Raw genomic sequence first — 16,972 nt, forward strand, 5'->3', positions numbered from 1 at the left:
CCTCTGGCAGACTCAACATTCACTTTACAAGAAATAAATTAAAACAACCATTAAAAAACATACTGTATTCTGAGACCATCAGTGACTTAAAAACAATTCAAGAGTTACCAAAGCAAGATCAAGTCATGTTTTACACACAATACAAACCGGTATCATATGTGATGGTCAGAACACCGGTTTGAGGATCTTTTACCACATCCTCGAAAACCTCCTCATCAAGCTCAGTTCCGAAACTGTCAAGGATGCGCACACCTTCTGTCACAGGGGAAACACCAAACTTAATAAATGCTAAAAAGAAATAAAACAGTATGAACAATTTGGAAATAAAATGACACAGCCACTGAACATTATTTTTGCACTGGAGATAATACAATTATTAAAATATCTATTTTTCCTGCTTAAAAATGTTGTAATGCTGTAATCCCAGCACATCTAACAGTAAAGATTAGTACTGTTCTAATATTTCAGCAGTTTATGCACATTTCTTTGTGAGTTTACATTAGGTACCAGATATGAATTAAAAATGTTATTACACTATATTGCTTACCTGCATTCAGAAATGCTCTCAGATTCAGCTCTGGAACTCGAACAAACTTTTGGACGTTGGCTATTTTAACTTTTAGTAGCATTTTCTCTGAAAAAACAGAAATACTTTTAATGCTAAGGCACTTTTCACTTTATTTTGAAGTCAACAATTCAACTGTTATTTTGGACACACTCACACCAGCACTGCTGTGCTCAGGAACGATTATGGCAGATTTTGTTGCCTGCACGCTCACCTGCACAAATAAAAACGCAGCACCGGTCCGGTGACGTCATCACATAGGACGTCAGCTATTCATGTAAACAGGGCTAACGCTTGAGCAGAGAAAATACGTCCAGCGAAATGAAATATATATAAAAAGTGACGCGGATAGACGCAGAGGCTTCTCGTCCACAATCCTATTCAAGGTAAGCGCGGATCTGAAACACTTTTTTCTTCAGTTATGAGTAACATTAGTCAGGCTCACCTTCACCCATGGCCCTGACGAGGCTCGTGCACTAACGTCGTGCGTGTGCGCGTACACAAGCAAACGTGCTGTGCTTTGGCTCACCTCCTACAGCCGGGCCAAGTAAGAAACGTTCCGCGCCTGGATATGGGTCGTTTGCACTCACACTAGACACACTGCCGTGTCTGGCTCCGTATTTAGGTTCGGTTCCATTGGGCTCATTATGAGTGGAGCAAACCCTTAAGACAACTCCCGCTAACATCGCCCTTTGTAACCGACTACTTCATGGCCCGCCTCTGCTACGCTCCCTGTCACAATCTGCTCCATAGCACAGTAAAGATTCAATCAAACTGTGCTCTCTAACTACTTATTAGTTAAAAATGCGATATTCAATTTCAAATTATAATTTCAAGTCGCGCACTTTACTCTGTGTTGCTACGTGTAGTAAAGACGTGCCCACTATGACCATGAAATAAACGGAGACAGGGCGGCAGCCGTCCAATACCTGGTCACCGTTAGTATTGAAATTACGATTAAAGAGAATAAAATCTTATTTTTGGTGGTGATATTGTAAATGTAAATATTTACAATATAATTATCCATTTGGAACAATTTTCAAATGCTAGTGTCCGTTTTTTTCTCCTCCGAAACTAGCTAGCCCAACCGCACCTTGCGCGGGCTCCATATAACCACTAAATATGTCTTAAATATTACAAGGTAAACGAAAAAGTGTGCCATGCTCGTCCAGTCAACACATTTATACATGAAATATAGTTGAAATTGCGAAACTACTACTTACTTGAGACGTGTAGCAGCCACTTGCCGAAGTGAAGCGATGAAGAAAAATGGTGGACTCGAAAAAATTGGAGAGAAGTGTGAGGGGGCGGAGCTTCTCAGTGCAATTATGACACTGACGGGTTTACACTCTATTTTTACAAGGGTGCTAGAGGGAGTTTCACTCTAACTTTTGTAATAATTACTCTTAAAGAGTTAATAAACTTTTACTATGGATTTTTTACACTGGGAAATTTACTGTGTAAAAGAGTGCTCGAAAATTTAGCCCCTGCCCATTGGAGTGCTCTCCCCCTCAGTAATCCATAGACATAATGTATTTTAGCCACGTCAGGTGTAAAGCTGGCTGGACGTTGTTGGAACATGGAGGTGCAGTGAAAAATGTGTATTAGGTTCTGGTGTGCATGTGAGGAGCCCAAATCTCCACCTAGCTCCAGGCTCAGACACAGAAGGGAGGGGAGAAAGTGCAAAAAAGGGCAGGACTGACAGGGATCATGACACAAGTCACACTGTTCCTCATCACAATGTTCTTCATATGTCCAAACCCCACCCCCCCTCTTTAGTCCATAGGCACTGCTTAGTTTAGCTGCTCTATTTGAATTGTGACTGTGGGTGGAGTTTAGTCCCATTTTAAAGGACATTTCAGCCTTAGTCACAGAGACAAGTTGGTTTGAGAGAATCAGAATTACCATTTATTGCCAAGGGAAGAGAGCAATCAAACCACATGTGTTTCCTGATGGGGCTGCTATTATGTAGGGGTTATGGCTCACAGACTGTATAAAGAAGTGGACTAAGTCAGTGTGACATCACCCATAGCATTTGACTCCAATCAAATGAAGCTCATTGATGCTAGCAGTTATAGGGGGCAGTTATAGGGGGCAAATTCCAACCACAAGAATCATAGCAACCAAAGAGCCATGTTGAATGTAACACCCCACACTGCTAATTTAGCAGGGACCAGGCGCTTAGCAACACTGTCAATCAAACCTGTTGCTAACGCTAGGGGAACAACCTCGTGGAAAGAAGTTGACTCATTTGTCTGTTATTAATGTTCATATCTTGATTTATGGGCACAATAGTGAAATAAAAACACCAAGATCAAGATCAAGTAAATTGGAGTCAATGGAGCCACAAGCCCATAATCATTTTCTATTTGGAACACGGCAGCTAGCGTGTTAGCTATGTCCATTTTTTATGCTCTGGCTATAAGAGTTTTCAATAACATTTAGTGCAACACATGTACTTCATCCAAAAATGACTTGTACTTTTGTTTTAATAGTTTTCACTCAACATTAGCTTACTTTTGTTATTTTTGAGTGATTCTTTTATGTATTTGTTGCAGACTCCCGGAGGCACATAGTAATCACCAACATTTTTCATTTTCATTAAAATTATCAGCTAATAAACCCAGGCAGTGTGGCTTAGTGTTGTAATGATATTTAGACTGATGTAGGGTTTCTGTTTGATCAATATTGCAGTTTACAATAGAAAAAAAAAAAAAGTGAATTAGATGTATTTTCTCTTGGGAAAAAAATAAGGCATAATGCATTGTACAAGCCAATATGATTGTTACCAAATTCCTCAAGGAGAGGTTGGAAACCTCTGAATAAATTGCATTTATTAGGCTGTAATAGGACAGAATGCATGTATGGAAACTAACAGAGATATACAGCCATTAGGAAAGGTGATGATATTTAGGAGACATTTTAAAGCTTTTTTAAACTAATGTTGTGAAATCTCTATGCAGGAAGATCGATCAAGAGAGGTCCTGCAGCATGCCCTCCTTTTTCCAGCCCTCTTGGAACCTCCCCCTTCCTCCCCACCTCTCTAAAGCTGGTCAACATAAAAGCCATCTCAAGAATGTCTGAATGCCGCTGCGCTGTCTATTTCTTCTCCTCACTCTCTCTCTTTTTTTAGTTTTTGAACCAAAGACATTCATTTTCAGTCAAGTTCAGAGCACCTGGAGGGTGTACTTCAATGTCTTTTGACGATAGAATTGTTCACCACCGATGCTCAGGTAATGGCTTATTATTAAAAACAAGAACAATGCATTCACTCGCATACACACAGGCACTGCATGGCTACTTGTTAAAAGTGAAACATGGCTATGTTTTTAATGCAAATTCCTTAATTAAATTGTGTATATTTTCTGTGTAGTGTATTATGCTGTGGTTGTTTGAAGGGAGTATCAGTATAACAGCTGCTTTTTAAAAAAGGAAACTGTCTACAAGTAGGCCTCACTCATATTACATTTATGTACAGATTACTCCAACTATGCTGTATGTTTTTGCCTTGTCCCAAGCTATACATGTAGGACACAAGGCGTAATAGCTGTAAATGGCAGCAAAGGGATGTTTAGGGTGGTGTCATTATTTTGTATTGGCTCTAAAATGTTTTGGTTTTAAAGCTACCATCTGCAATCTCATCCTGTGTATTTCAATGATACATTTTTGACATTGCCATGGTAACAGTGTTAAACATATTGGTATATGTTGTTGGCTTTTTTGTTTAATATGGCAAGACGAATGCTTATGCCAAATTTCAATTGTCTCTGACAAAATTAATAGTTTGACCCCATTCAAAAGTTCAAGGGGCTCTGTAGGGCAATTTAATATCACAACCATGGAAAATGTTCAGGTCATCATTATGTACAAAAGTGTACATTAAGGCTGGGAATAGGACACTGCATATCTGAGTTACACAATATTTCATACTTTTAAAAATGGCCATTGTTCTTTGCAGGCTGGCCATGCCCCCCATTTGATGATGTATGAAAAGCCTGTAATCACACATGGGTCTAGTTCATTTTGACAAATTTCCCCATCTTTTGAATGAAAATTCATGCTGTAAAAAGAAAAAAAAAGTTTAAGAGGGTTCCATGTTTAGGGTGGGGACAAAATATATATATTTTTTCCATGACTTCACATGCGCTATGCTTGTACTAAATTTCATTTTTCTATGAATAATAATTACAGATACCGCCTTGATTTGCATATCATTGCCTTCAACTCACAAATCTGAACATTTGCGCTCTTGGCTTTTTCCAGTAAAAAAAAAATGTGTTTGAGAAAAATATTTTGTGAAATTTTTCTAAAAATTGCAATTTTGTTGAAAATTCATCATGACCACATTTAAAGTTATATTCAAAATGTACTTGATAATTTTTAATCACACATGGGTTTTGTGCCTTTTGGCCAAATCTGAGGGTGCAAGGAGATGTCCTAAGTATGGTGGTACGTGCTTTTGTCATTTCTGACTTTGATCCAATATGGCTGACTTCATACATGTTTTTAGAACACCTGGTTCCATCAACAAGAGAATGGCCTGAGACAGAGAGGGCACACCATTTGGCGCATGGGGCTGCTCTGAAGTGGGCATCAGGAATGTTCTGTCAGCCAGCACATTTAGAGCATCTTGGTCAGTACAAAAAGCGGGAGAGTCAGCGAACAGCCTTTATACACACCAGACTTAAGGTAATAAGAATTTACACTTCCACAGGACTGCATCAAAGACTGAAATAAGAATTGTTTTGTAAATAATCAAACAGTATCACTTTATTTTAAGCACAACATTCTATTTCACTTCATTTACGCTGATGACACCCAGCTCTACCTTTCCTCCAGGCCCTCGTCATCACTCCCACAATCCTCCCTTATCCTCTGCCTACAGGAAATCAACACACGGTTCTCCACTAACAGTTCCAAAACAGAAGTCCTCCTAGTAGGCACCCCATCCACACTCTCCAAATCTAACAGCTTCTCAATCAACATCAACAACTCAACTGTCCATCCTTCCCCTCAGGTCAAGAGTCTGGGTGTCATCCTCGACAGTACAGTTTCCTTTCACTGACACATCAATAATGTCACCCGGTCTGCATATTTCCACTTACGCAATATCTCTCGTCTTTGCCCCTCCTTCACTCCTCACACCACTGCCATTCTAGTCCACAGCCTTGTAACTTCCCGCACTGCTTACTGTAACTCTCTTCTTTTTGGTCTCCCCAATAAATCCCTCCAGAAACTGCAGCTCCTTGAGAACTCTGCAGCCCGGGTCATAACACGGACCCCCACTATCCACCACATCACCCCCGTCCTACAACAACTCCACTGGCTCAAAATACTAATTACCACCTTCAAAGCAATACACAACCTAGCCCCTTCATACATATCTGACCTCCTCCACATTGTTCCTCCAGCTCAGTGTACCCTCTGCCCGACGTGTGACCATGGGGAACAGGGCTTTCTGCCGCTCTGTCCCCCAGCTTTGGAACTCTCTCCCTCCTGATCTCCGCAATTTAGACTCTCTTCCACTCTTCAAATCCAGACTCAAAACTCACCTATTCAGACTGTCCTACTTGTTCAGACTGATTGATAAAAGACGTGTGATTGGTTAATCACACGTCTTTTATCAATCAGTTTTTTGTCATGTTTTATTGTATTTGTATGTTTTTATCTAATTTTTATCTTGTGCAGTGTCGTTGGGTGTTTTGAAAGGTGCTTATAAATAAAATGCATTATTATTATTATTATTATTATTATTATTATTATTATTATTATTATTATTATTATTATTTGTTCTAAAAGGGCAATTTAAGCACAATAAACAGTAAAATACAGTAAGAATAGAAACACTCAAATAAAAGTGTCAGTGCAGCAGGGTAGGGCCGTTAGGGCTGTTTGAGAAGAGTAACAGCTCGCAGGACAAAAGCGTGCCTCCTGTGTGTTTTCTGTGTCTTCCAGCATGCATCAGAGCTACCTCCATGGTGAACCAGCTGGACTATGGAAACACAACAGGAAAGCCCTCTCTCTTCCTCTCTCACTCTGCTCTGTTGTTTCAGTCGGTGATGAGACTGGGCATTCTCACTAGTGTTTCCTCTGGAATAGCTTTTTCCATGTTTGGTGTAGGAGTCATTGTTGTAAAAAGTCAGAAGCATTTTAGAACTAACTCCTAGCATAACTAGCTTCATGTAGGGTCACCATGGATACAGGAAAAAACAAACATTCATATGTGTGTGTAGGTGTGTGTGTGTGGGGGGGTGTGCGTGTGTGTGTGTGTGGGGGGGCACAGATGACTCAAGTGAACGGCTCAATGTGCGCATTAAACGCTACGGAGGACAACTTGGGAAGTACAGGTAAAAAGTGAACGACCTGATTAAAAGAGTGGATTTCCTGGAAGATAAAGTTGACTACTTAGAGAATAAAAGTCGACAGAACAACGTGGTCATCTTTGGCATCGCGAAGGGGGAAGAGAAGACACAGTGGTGTTTGTCCAACACTTTCTGATGGAGGCGCTGAATTTGCCCCAGGACATCACCCTGCATATAGAGAGAGCGCACCGCATCCAAAAGGCCCGCTGGTAAAAGACCAAGGCCTATCATCCCCAAGTTTGGGAATTATCAACACAAAGCAAAAGTGACGAAGCTCACCCGCGAGGAGGAAACATTTCTCTACAAAGACGAGAGAGTTAATCTACTCTGCTGAAAAAGAAACTTTACGCTGCAGGAATAAGGTACGCAATGCTTTTTCCTGCTATACGCTCAGTTGATTATATGGGAATGCGAAAGCGCTTTGAAAATCCACTGGAGGCTCAAGAGTTTGTCAATAGCTTGGATATCAGCCCTACTCCTATGTTCCCTATGACTTGACTTTGGAATACGATGAGAACAGTCACAGCGTCTTGCTGTGGCTGAGCATTACTGAAAGGTCTATGGGATTGTAGCTATGTTTATTTAATATGTGGCTCATAAATGAGAGTCGCGTATGTTTCAATTATGTGATGATGCCAGCTAAACGAACCATCTGTGGTAAAGTCACATTTGTTTTGACTGAGGCAGACAAGATAAGTTGGACTAAATGTGGCTAATAACAGTCTTGTATAGATTGCCATTTAGGCCTACATTTTTTTGTTCCTTTTTTTTTTTTTTTTCTTTGCTTATTTTTTTCTTTGTTTACTTAATCACCAAAGGGGATTTGATTATATATTGCATGTTATGTGCAGTGAAACCAGGAAGCTAAATTAATATTAAAAACATGTGATGTAATGGCCTTACCGGTGAATATTTGTTCATTTAATATTAAAGGGTATAACAACCCAGTGAAGAGGACTAGGACAATTACTTTTTTTTTAGAAAGGAGAATATATCAGTAGCTATGCTGCAAGAGACACATTTGACTGAAAAAGAACATAAAAAACTTAAAAAAGATTGGGTAGGATATGTCTATTTTTCTTCCTTTAATACTAAACCTAAAGGTGTGGCGATATTGATACATAAAAAACTGCCTTTAAATATAACCCACATAGAAGCTGATAGTAATGGCTGCTTTGTTTTAATTCATGGTACTTTGTATGGCAAGAAAGTGACTATAATGAATGTGTATGCAGCTCCAAACCTTGATCCCTCTTTTTTTTTTATTACTTTAACTGATGTTTTATTTACATTTCGTTGTCCCACTATGATAATTGGTGGAGACTGGAATTGTGTAATGAGCAATGCTCAAGATAAAAAGATAACAAACCCCAAGACAACGAGCTTTACAACAAATGCTTGATAAGGTTGACTTGATAGATGTATGGAGATGAATGTACCCTGGAGAGGAGGACTACAACTTCTTCTCAAATCCTCATAAAATGTATACAAGAATAGATTATTTCCCGATTTCCAAAAAAATGCCGGAACCAGTAAAGCATAGTAGTATAAGAAGCATGCATTTGTGTGCTTCTGCCTCAAGTGAAGGAGCTCAAGCATCTCGGGGTCTTGTTCTCGAGTGAGGGAAGGATGGAGTGTGAGATTGACAGGCGGATCGGTGCAGCGTCTGCAGTGATGCGGTCGTTGTATCGGTCCGTTGTGGTAAAGAAGGAGCTGAGTCGAAAGGCAAAGCTCTGGATTTACTGGTCATGAGCTCTGGCTAATGACCGAAAGGACAAGATTGCGGATACAAGCAGCTGGGTTTCCTTCGTAGGGTCCTCATCAGGAGCTCGGTCACACGGAAGGAGCTCAGAGTAGAGTGCTCCTACACGTCGAGAGGAACCAGCTGAGGTGGCTCGGGCATCTGCTCAGGATGCCTCCTGGATGCCTGCCTGGGGAGGTGTTCCAGGCATGTCCCACCGGGAGGAGGCCCCGGGGAAGACCCAGGACATGCTGGAGGGACTATGTCTCTCAGCTGGCCTGGGAACAACCTGGGGTCCCACCAGAGGAGCTGGAGGATGTGTCCTGGGTGAGGGAAGTCTGGGAGTCCCTGCTTATTGAAGTTTTTTTTTCTGGCTCTCAGAAAGCTTTGTTTCTGTGTAAACTCCGCACACCCAACTGGGCGACAGGTGCGTAGGAGGTGAAGCACTTGTCTAAAAACTAAAGAAAAACTCCCGCACACTGTCTCACTCTTAATGCAATTTTATTCCATACAATGTTTCGGTCGCTCTGACCTTCTTCAGGTATGAGGACAGCCCCTTCCGCTCCCCTTATATAAATCAAGGGACCGCCCCCTATAGTTTAATCAACCAATTGTTGTAAGACACATGTATTCACAATCAGAACCCAAAAAATACCCGCAAGATTGTGCATAATTTCCTTTACAAATGTTTTTTGTGAATTAAAATACATGGATAATAACAAAAAAAATATAATGATTATTACGAATCAGAAAATATAGCAGATATATACTATATCCTTTGGATTTTCGTAAAAAACAGCATAATTGACATAAATGACATAACTGACCCCTCCAAAAGGTTCCATTACATCTCCCTCATAACTCAGAGAGAGCGCAAAAAACAGTTCTACATACAGTGAAACTTTTGTAAAACGCTGGAGTGAAATTCTCAATAAATGTTCCCTGGACTTGATGCTTCTAGTAATAGAGAAAGTCACAGAAGAAGCCCAAGAACTAAAAGTGGAAATCCAGCAACAAGAGGAGGAGATGAAAAGAAAGTTTGGAGACATGTTCAAGGACATGGAAATTGTAATGACAGAGAACATAAGGAGATACCAAGAAACTCTGCAGGCATCGAAAATCCGAAAGTACAGAAGAGACACAGAGGACTATCAAAGAAACCAGGTGTACAAATGGGACGAGGGAAACCAGCGCCGTGTGGATCAAAGAGATGATGGACCAATGCGCACGGATCCCACCTTTGCAGCGGGGACGCGTAAAACGAGGCTGGCGCAGACCCAACATGGACACCGAGGATTCTACACTCGAGAGTGATTCTACATACTCATCCTGGGAGTCGTCAGCGCCCTCTTCTTCTTTTTTAGCCAGACGACACCACAGAGAAAAAAGAAATGCAGATGGGGAAAACGCGGCGGCAAGACAAAGACAACGTCCCTGGACACGGAGCCACACCAGGACACGGTAACGAACATTTCGAAAAAAAGAGCTTACTCAACAACAGCTCACTCTTCTATCTAAAGGTCTCTCCTTTGTCCCTCAGAAACCTGTGAATGCTTTCAATTTACAGATTGAATTGTTTAAATGTTTTAGACAAATAAAGTTAAAATATTTCTTTAGACATCAAAATGTTTCAAGAGAATCTATGACCCCCTTTAGACCAAAAAGCACTTTCTGTCCTCAAGTATCAAATCCTTCCATTAACACATTTTGTAGATTGGTTGAACGAGATGCTATGGATCTATGCAAAAATAAGTATAATTATACTGATAATTTAACAAAGGAAGAAAAGAAAGCGTTACATGAGTTAATGAATGATAAAGATATAATAATAAAGCCAGCGGATAAAGGGGGCGCAATTGTCATACAAGACACGGATAAATACGAAGCAGAAATACACTCACAGCTATCTGATGTTACCTATTATAAAAGACTGCCTGCAGATCCCACCTTAGCGTTTCAGAGTGAAATATTCCAGTACTTAGAGACTGCATTATCACGTGAGTGGGTGACCACATCGGAGTTCCAGCTCTTGTGTTGCAGTAATCCTATTATACCGTTTTTTTACACACTGCCAAAAATACATAAAAATATTGATAATCCTCCGGGCCGTCCTATTGTAGCACAGATTGGCTCGTTATTGGCTCCTTTATTAGAATATGTGGACTTTCAAGTGGACCAAACAAGGGTGCCCACTTTCTTCTCTTCTATTTGATTTGATAATCGAGCCGCTGGCTGAATGTATAAGAATGAACAAAGACATTAAGGGCATAGAAAAAAAAAAAAAGCTCTCACAAGATATCACTCTATGCTGATGATGTGTTCAGGTTACAAAATTAATTCCAATTGGAGATATAACAGACAGTGCAACACGCTTCCATCCTTTTAAGGTAACTACAAATGGGTTCAAATATCTTGGCATATACTTATCTACAGATCTAAATAAGTTAAAAGTAAGAGTAAAAAAGTAAAAATAATCTTTTACCTGCGATTGCAAAGATTAAAATTGACCTTCCTAGATGGACTACTCTTTCATTGTCTTTGATGGATCAGGTAGCAGTTATAAAAATGAATGTTCTTCCTCGCTTGCTGTACACAATACAAATGCTACCTACACATATCCCTTCTAAAATCTTACAAACAACAAATACATAGTGCTATAAGAGCATTTTTGTGGAACAACAAGCAACTGAGAGTGGAACTTCAAAAACTCCAGCTGCCCATCCAAAAAGGGGGCCTTGGTATTCCAAATTTCCAGTTCTATCACTTGGCATCACAAAAATAAAAATTGTTACAGAGTCAGTTAAAAAAGGCCTATTCTGCTTCCCTGACTTAGAAAGAATTGGCCTAGATAATGAACAGCTAGAACATTTCCCTTTCTTATGTTTCGAAAAAGTATATACCAATATTAAAAACAACTACATTCTTAAAAATATCTGCAAATCTCTTAGTGCTATCCGCAAACACTTTTATGTCGACAAATATTAATTTTTAGCACCCACTGTTAACAATGCAGATTTCCAACACACCTGTACTGATTCTGGCTTTAGAGAATGGAGGGAAGCAGGCATTACAAAAATATCATATCTTTATATAAATGATTCTATAAAGTAATTTCAGCAATTAAAAAAACAAATTTAATCTACCACAAACCCACTTCTTTTGATATTTGCAAATCAGAAGTCTCAATTCCATTACATATTATAAAAATTGTATAAAAAATAGTATTTAAGATAATATTCTCATAAAAGCTGCTGTATTAAAAGATAAAATTATAATAAATATATATGACCATATTAATATGAACACAGGTGTTGTTTTTATTATTAAACAAAGTTGGGGATATGACTTTGGTGTCAAACTGGATGATCGGCAGTGGATCAAAGTACTAAACCATGCAAAACGAATCACTAAATCAAATAAATCTCATAAAGTACAGTATAAAATCATTAACAAAATGCATGTGAGCCCCGTAACTCCATCCATCCATCCATCCTTCTTTCTTCGGCTTATCCGGGGCCGGGTCGCGGGGGCAGCAGTCTAAGCAGGGACTCCCAGACTTCCCTCACCCCGGACACGTCCTCCAGCTCTTCCGGTGGGACCCCAAGGCGTTCCCAGGCCAGCCGAGAGACATAGTCCCTCCAGCGTGTCCTGGGTCTTCCCCGGGGCCTCCTCCCGGTGGGACATGCCCAGAACACCTCCCTAGGGAGGCGTCCAGGAGGCATCCTGAGCAGATGCCCGAGCCACCTCAGCTGGTTCCTCTCAACGTGTAGGAGCAGCGGCTCTACTCCGAGCTCCTCCTGTGTGACCGAGCTCCTCACCCTATCCCTAAGGGTGCGCCCGGCCACTCTGCGGAGGAAGCCCATTTCAGCCGCTTGTATCCGCGATCTTGTCCTTTCAGTCATTACCCAGAGCTCATGACCATAGGTGAGGATAGGAACGTAGATTGACCGGTAAATCGAGAGCTTCGCCTTCCGGCTCAGCTCCTTCTTCACCACAACGGACCGATACAGCGACCGCATCACTGCAGACGCTGCATCGATCTGCCTGTCAATCTCCCGCTCCATCCTTCCCTCACTCGTGAACAAGACCCCGAGATACTTGAACTCCTCCACTTGGGGCAGAGACTCACCACCCACCCAGAGAGAGCAAACCACCTTTTTCCGGTTGAGAACCGTGGCCTCGGATTTGGAGGAGCTGATTCTCATCCCAGCCGCTTCACACTCGGCTGCAAACCGCCCCAGTGCCTGCTGCAGGTCCTGGCTCGAAGAAGCCATCAGGACAACATCATCTGCAAACAGCAGAGATGAAATCCTGTGGTTCCCAAACCAGGCCCCCTCCGGCCCCTGGCTGCGCCTAGAAATTCTGTCCATAAATATAATGAACAGAACCGGTGACAAAGGGAAGCCCTGGCGGAGTCCAACATGCACTGGGAACAGGTCTGACTTACTGCTGGCACTGCGAACACAGCTCCTGCTCCGGTCATACAGGGACCGGACAGCCCTTAGCAAAGAGCCCCGGACCCCATACTTCCAGAGCACCCCCCAAAGGACACCACGAGGGACACGGTCAAATGCCTTCTCCAGATCCACAAAACACATGTGGACTGGTTGGGCAAACCCCCATGAGCCCTCGAGGACCCGATGGAGAGTATAGAGCTGGTCCAGTGTTCCACGACCAGGACGAAAACCACACTGCTCCTCCTGAATCCGAGGTTCGACTATCGGTCGGATTCTCCTCTCCAGTACCCTGGAATAGACCTTACCGGGAAGGCTGAGGAGTGTGATTCCCCTGTAATTGGAACACACCCTCCGGTCCCCCTTCTTATACAGAGGGACCACCACCCCGGTCTGCCATTCCACAGGTACTGTCCCCGACCGCCACGTGATGTTGCAGAGACGTGTCAGCCAAGACAGCCCCACAAAATCCAGAGACTTGAGGTACTCAGGACGGATCTCGTCCACCCCCGGAGCCTTGCCACCGAGGAGCTTGCCAACCACCTCAGTGACTTCAGCCAGGGTGATGGACGAGTCCGCCTCTGGGTCCCCAGTTTCTGCTTCCTCCTCGGAAGACGTGACAGTGGGATTGAGGAGATCCTCAAAGTATTCCTTCCACCGCCCGACAACATCCCCAGTCGAAGTCAGCAGCTTTCCACCCGCACTGTAAACAGTGTTGGTGAAGCACTGCTTCCCCCTCCTGAGGCGTCGGACGGTTTGCCAGAATCTCTTTGAGGCCGTCCGATAGTCCTCCTCCATGGCCTCCCCGAACTCCTCCCAACCCCGAGTTTTTGCCTCTGTGACTGCCCGAGCCGCGGCACGCTTGGCCCGCCGGTACTCATCAGCTGCCTCAGGAGTCCCACAAGCCAACAGCCAACAGCCTCGATAGGACTCCTTCTTCAGCTTGACGGCATCCCTTACTTCCGGTGTCCACCACCGGGTTCGGGGATTGCCGCCGCGACAAGCACCACAGACCTTACGACCATAGCCACGAGCAGTCGCATCGACAATAGAGGCCCACTCGGAGTCCATGTCTCCAACCTCCCCCGGGATCAGGGAGAAGCTCTCCTGGAGGTGGGAGTTGAAGACCCCCCTGACAGAGGGCTCCGCCAGACGTTCCCAGCAGACCCTCACAATGCGCTTGGGCCTGCCAGGTCTGTCCGGCTTCCTCCTCCGCCAGCGGATCCAACTCACCACCAGGTGGTGATCAGTTGACAGCTCAGCCCCTCTCTTCACCCGAGTGTCCAGGACACGCGGTCGGAGGTCAGATGACACGACAACAAAGTCGATCATCGACCTCCGACCTAGAGTGTCCTGGTGCCACGTGCACCGATGGACACCCTTATGCTCGAACATGGTGTTTGTTATGGACAAGCTGTGACTAGCACAGAAGTCCAATAACAAAACATCGCTCAGGTTCACATCAGGGAGGCCGTTCCTCCCAGTCACGCCCCTCCAAGTGTCACTGTCCTTACCCACATGGGCGTTGAAGTCCCCCAGGAGAACAACGGAGTCCCCGGTTGGTGCACTGTCTAGTACCCCTCCCAGGGACTCCAAGAAGGCCAGGTACTCTGCACTGCTGTTTGGCCCGTAGGCCGACACAACAGTGAGCGACCTGTCCCCGACCCGAAGGCGCAGGGACGCGACCCTCTCATTCACCAGAGTGAACCCCAACACGCAGCGGCTGAGCTGTGGGGCAATGAGCAAGCCCACACCAGCTCGCTGCCGCAATGGAGAGTCCGACCCCTCTCAAGAAGTTGGGTTCCAGAGCCCAAGCTGTGCGTGGAGGTGAGGCCGACTATATCTAGCCGGTAACCCTCAACCTCCCGCACAAGCTCAGGCTCCTTCCCCCCCAGCGAGGTGACATTCCACGTCCGCAGAGCTAGTCTCCATATCTCTCTGCACCCGCCCCTCATGGCTCCTCCCGCAGGTGGTGGGTCCACGGGAGGACGGCCCCACGTCGTTCCTTCGGGCTGGGCCTGACCGGGCCCCGTGGGGAAAGACCCGGCCACCAGGCGCTCGCTGCCGAGCACCCATTTTACCAGATGTAATTGATTGAGATCTCTGCACCAGTGTTTTTCATTAAATGCTGAAAGTCAATGGGTAGAGTAGTAGAGATAGAGAGTGGTTGCATCTCTTTCAGTTTAGAGAAATATTTCAAGACCAGGTAATTAAACAAGCAATAAAAGGACATTGGACTTTGTTATATCTTCCATAATTGTGGAGGCTTGAAATGACTACATTTCCACTTGTATTACTGGGCTAGGTATTTGAGGTCTATGGTGTTCTATTGCACAAATCATTGGGTAGATATGGAAAGCTAAGTGTTGTGAACCCTCGTCTTGTATATGCGCTCAAATACAATTACATACTTGTTAAGTAAATGGAACCATAAAACATAAATAAATTAAATATTAAAAAAAAAACAAAAAAAAAAAAACAACAACAACAACAACGCATTGGTTATGTCTGAGTTTATGTGTTTCTCATTTCAGTCCATGGTAGACTCGTATATAGATGGAGTTGGCTGGGGTGTTGAGAAGCTCCATGACGCCAGAGCTGAACTCCATGAGGGCATACTGCTTCTAAGGAAGGCTGAGCAGAACAGCAGCTGGAACACGGATGTGGGACAGTCTTTAGTGAAACTGAGGGAGGTGTCTATGAGGCATTCTCAGCTCTTGGCAGCAGTTGACAACCTTCCCCGCCTCTACTCAGGTTTGTGCCACTGACTTACAAATAATGGTTTGGTATGATAATGGTTGCCTCATCCACAGGCTTGGTTATTCAAGAAATTTCAAACATGCAGGCCAATTTAAAATGATAGAAAAAAGGGCAAAATATAAAATGTTCTTAAAGGAGGTACTATCCAAAATCTTTTGAAGCTTTCTGCCATTTTATAATGTTGTTCCCTCATCAAAAACATGCCTGAATAGTTTGTATATATCATCCGCAAATGTATGAGTACTTTGGCGAGTCCAATTTGAATGCTCCTTAGCATTAGCTGTAAGATTCTGTGCAATGGTCAACCTACAAGCCCATGTCATCCCTGCTCCCACAGGACAATTCTCCATAAATGTACAACCCTTCTACATTAACAAAATTATACAAAATTGTACCCTGTGTGGTAATCATCCACTGAGGGTACATTTGGGGGATTTGTAACCCAGGGGTCAATCACATTTACAGTTTAAAGACACACAGGAAAGGTCCTGAATTAAAAAGATGACAGAGATATGAAAAACAATTACAATTATTTTATTTAAAATGGACATTTTTGTATATGGCTAAAATACAATAAAGTTACCTCCTGCACAAGCTCCGGCTCCTTCCCCCCCAGGGAGGTGACATTCCATGTCCCCAGAGCCAGTCTCCATGTCCAGAGATCTGGTCATCGAGGCCCCCGCCTTCGACTGCCGCCCAGATCTTCAAGCACCGGTCCCTTACGGATCCTCTTGCGGGTGGTGGGTCCACATGAGGACGGCCCCACGTCACTCCTTCGGGCTGAGCCCGGCCGGGCCCCGTGGGGAAAGGCCCGGCCACCAGGTGCTCGCTGTCAAGCACCCACCCCAGGCCTGGCTCTAGGGTGGGGTCCCGGTAACGCCGGTCTGGGCGATGTAAATGGCCTTGTTTTTACACTCGTCATAAGGGGCTTCTGAACCGCTCTTCGTCTGACCCGTCCCCCTGGACCTGTTTAGCATGAGTGACCCTACCAGGGGCATGAAGCCCCCGACAACATAGCTCCCAGGATCATTCGCGCACTCAAACCCCTCCACCACGTTAAGATGGCGGTTCAGGGAGGGGGTGGAGGTTC

The 16,972-nt window shown here is 43.7% G+C and overlaps 1 protein-coding gene and 1 long non-coding RNA gene across 3 annotated transcripts in view; one reads left to right on the forward strand and one right to left on the reverse strand.

Moving 5' to 3' along the window:
- Positions 1–42: 42 nt before the first annotated feature.
- LOC129456519 (uncharacterized) lies at positions 43–1,802 on the reverse strand. Of its 2 annotated transcripts, XR_008648807.1 has the most exons (4): positions 1,785–1,802; positions 723–774; positions 548–634; positions 43–288 (listed from the first exon to the last, which is right to left on the reverse strand). It is a non-coding gene; the product is annotated as an uncharacterized LOC129456519 (long non-coding RNA). The 2 variants fall into 2 exon arrangements; XR_008648808.1 differs by lacking the exons at positions 723–774; positions 1,785–1,802 and adding an exon at positions 786–849.
- A 1,923-nt stretch (positions 1,803–3,725) lies between these two features.
- Positions 3,726–16,972, forward strand: part of exoc3l1 (exocyst complex component 3-like 1) — an 88,894-nt gene continuing 75,647 nt past the window's right edge. Inside the window, exons 1-3 of the mRNA XM_055227326.1 lie at positions 3,726–3,798; positions 5,076–5,254; positions 15,657–15,876. Coding sequence (XP_055083301.1) covers positions 3,759–3,798; positions 5,076–5,254; positions 15,657–15,876 — 439 coding nt within the window. The 5' untranslated portion in view covers positions 3,726–3,758. The remainder of the gene's footprint in view (positions 3,799–5,075; positions 5,255–15,656; positions 15,877–16,972) is intronic.

Source organism: Periophthalmus magnuspinnatus, chromosome 1 (genome assembly GCF_009829125.3).
Source record: "Periophthalmus magnuspinnatus isolate fPerMag1 chromosome 1, fPerMag1.2.pri, whole genome shotgun sequence".
NCBI lineage: Eukaryota > Metazoa > Chordata > Actinopteri > Gobiiformes > Gobiidae > Periophthalmus > Periophthalmus magnuspinnatus.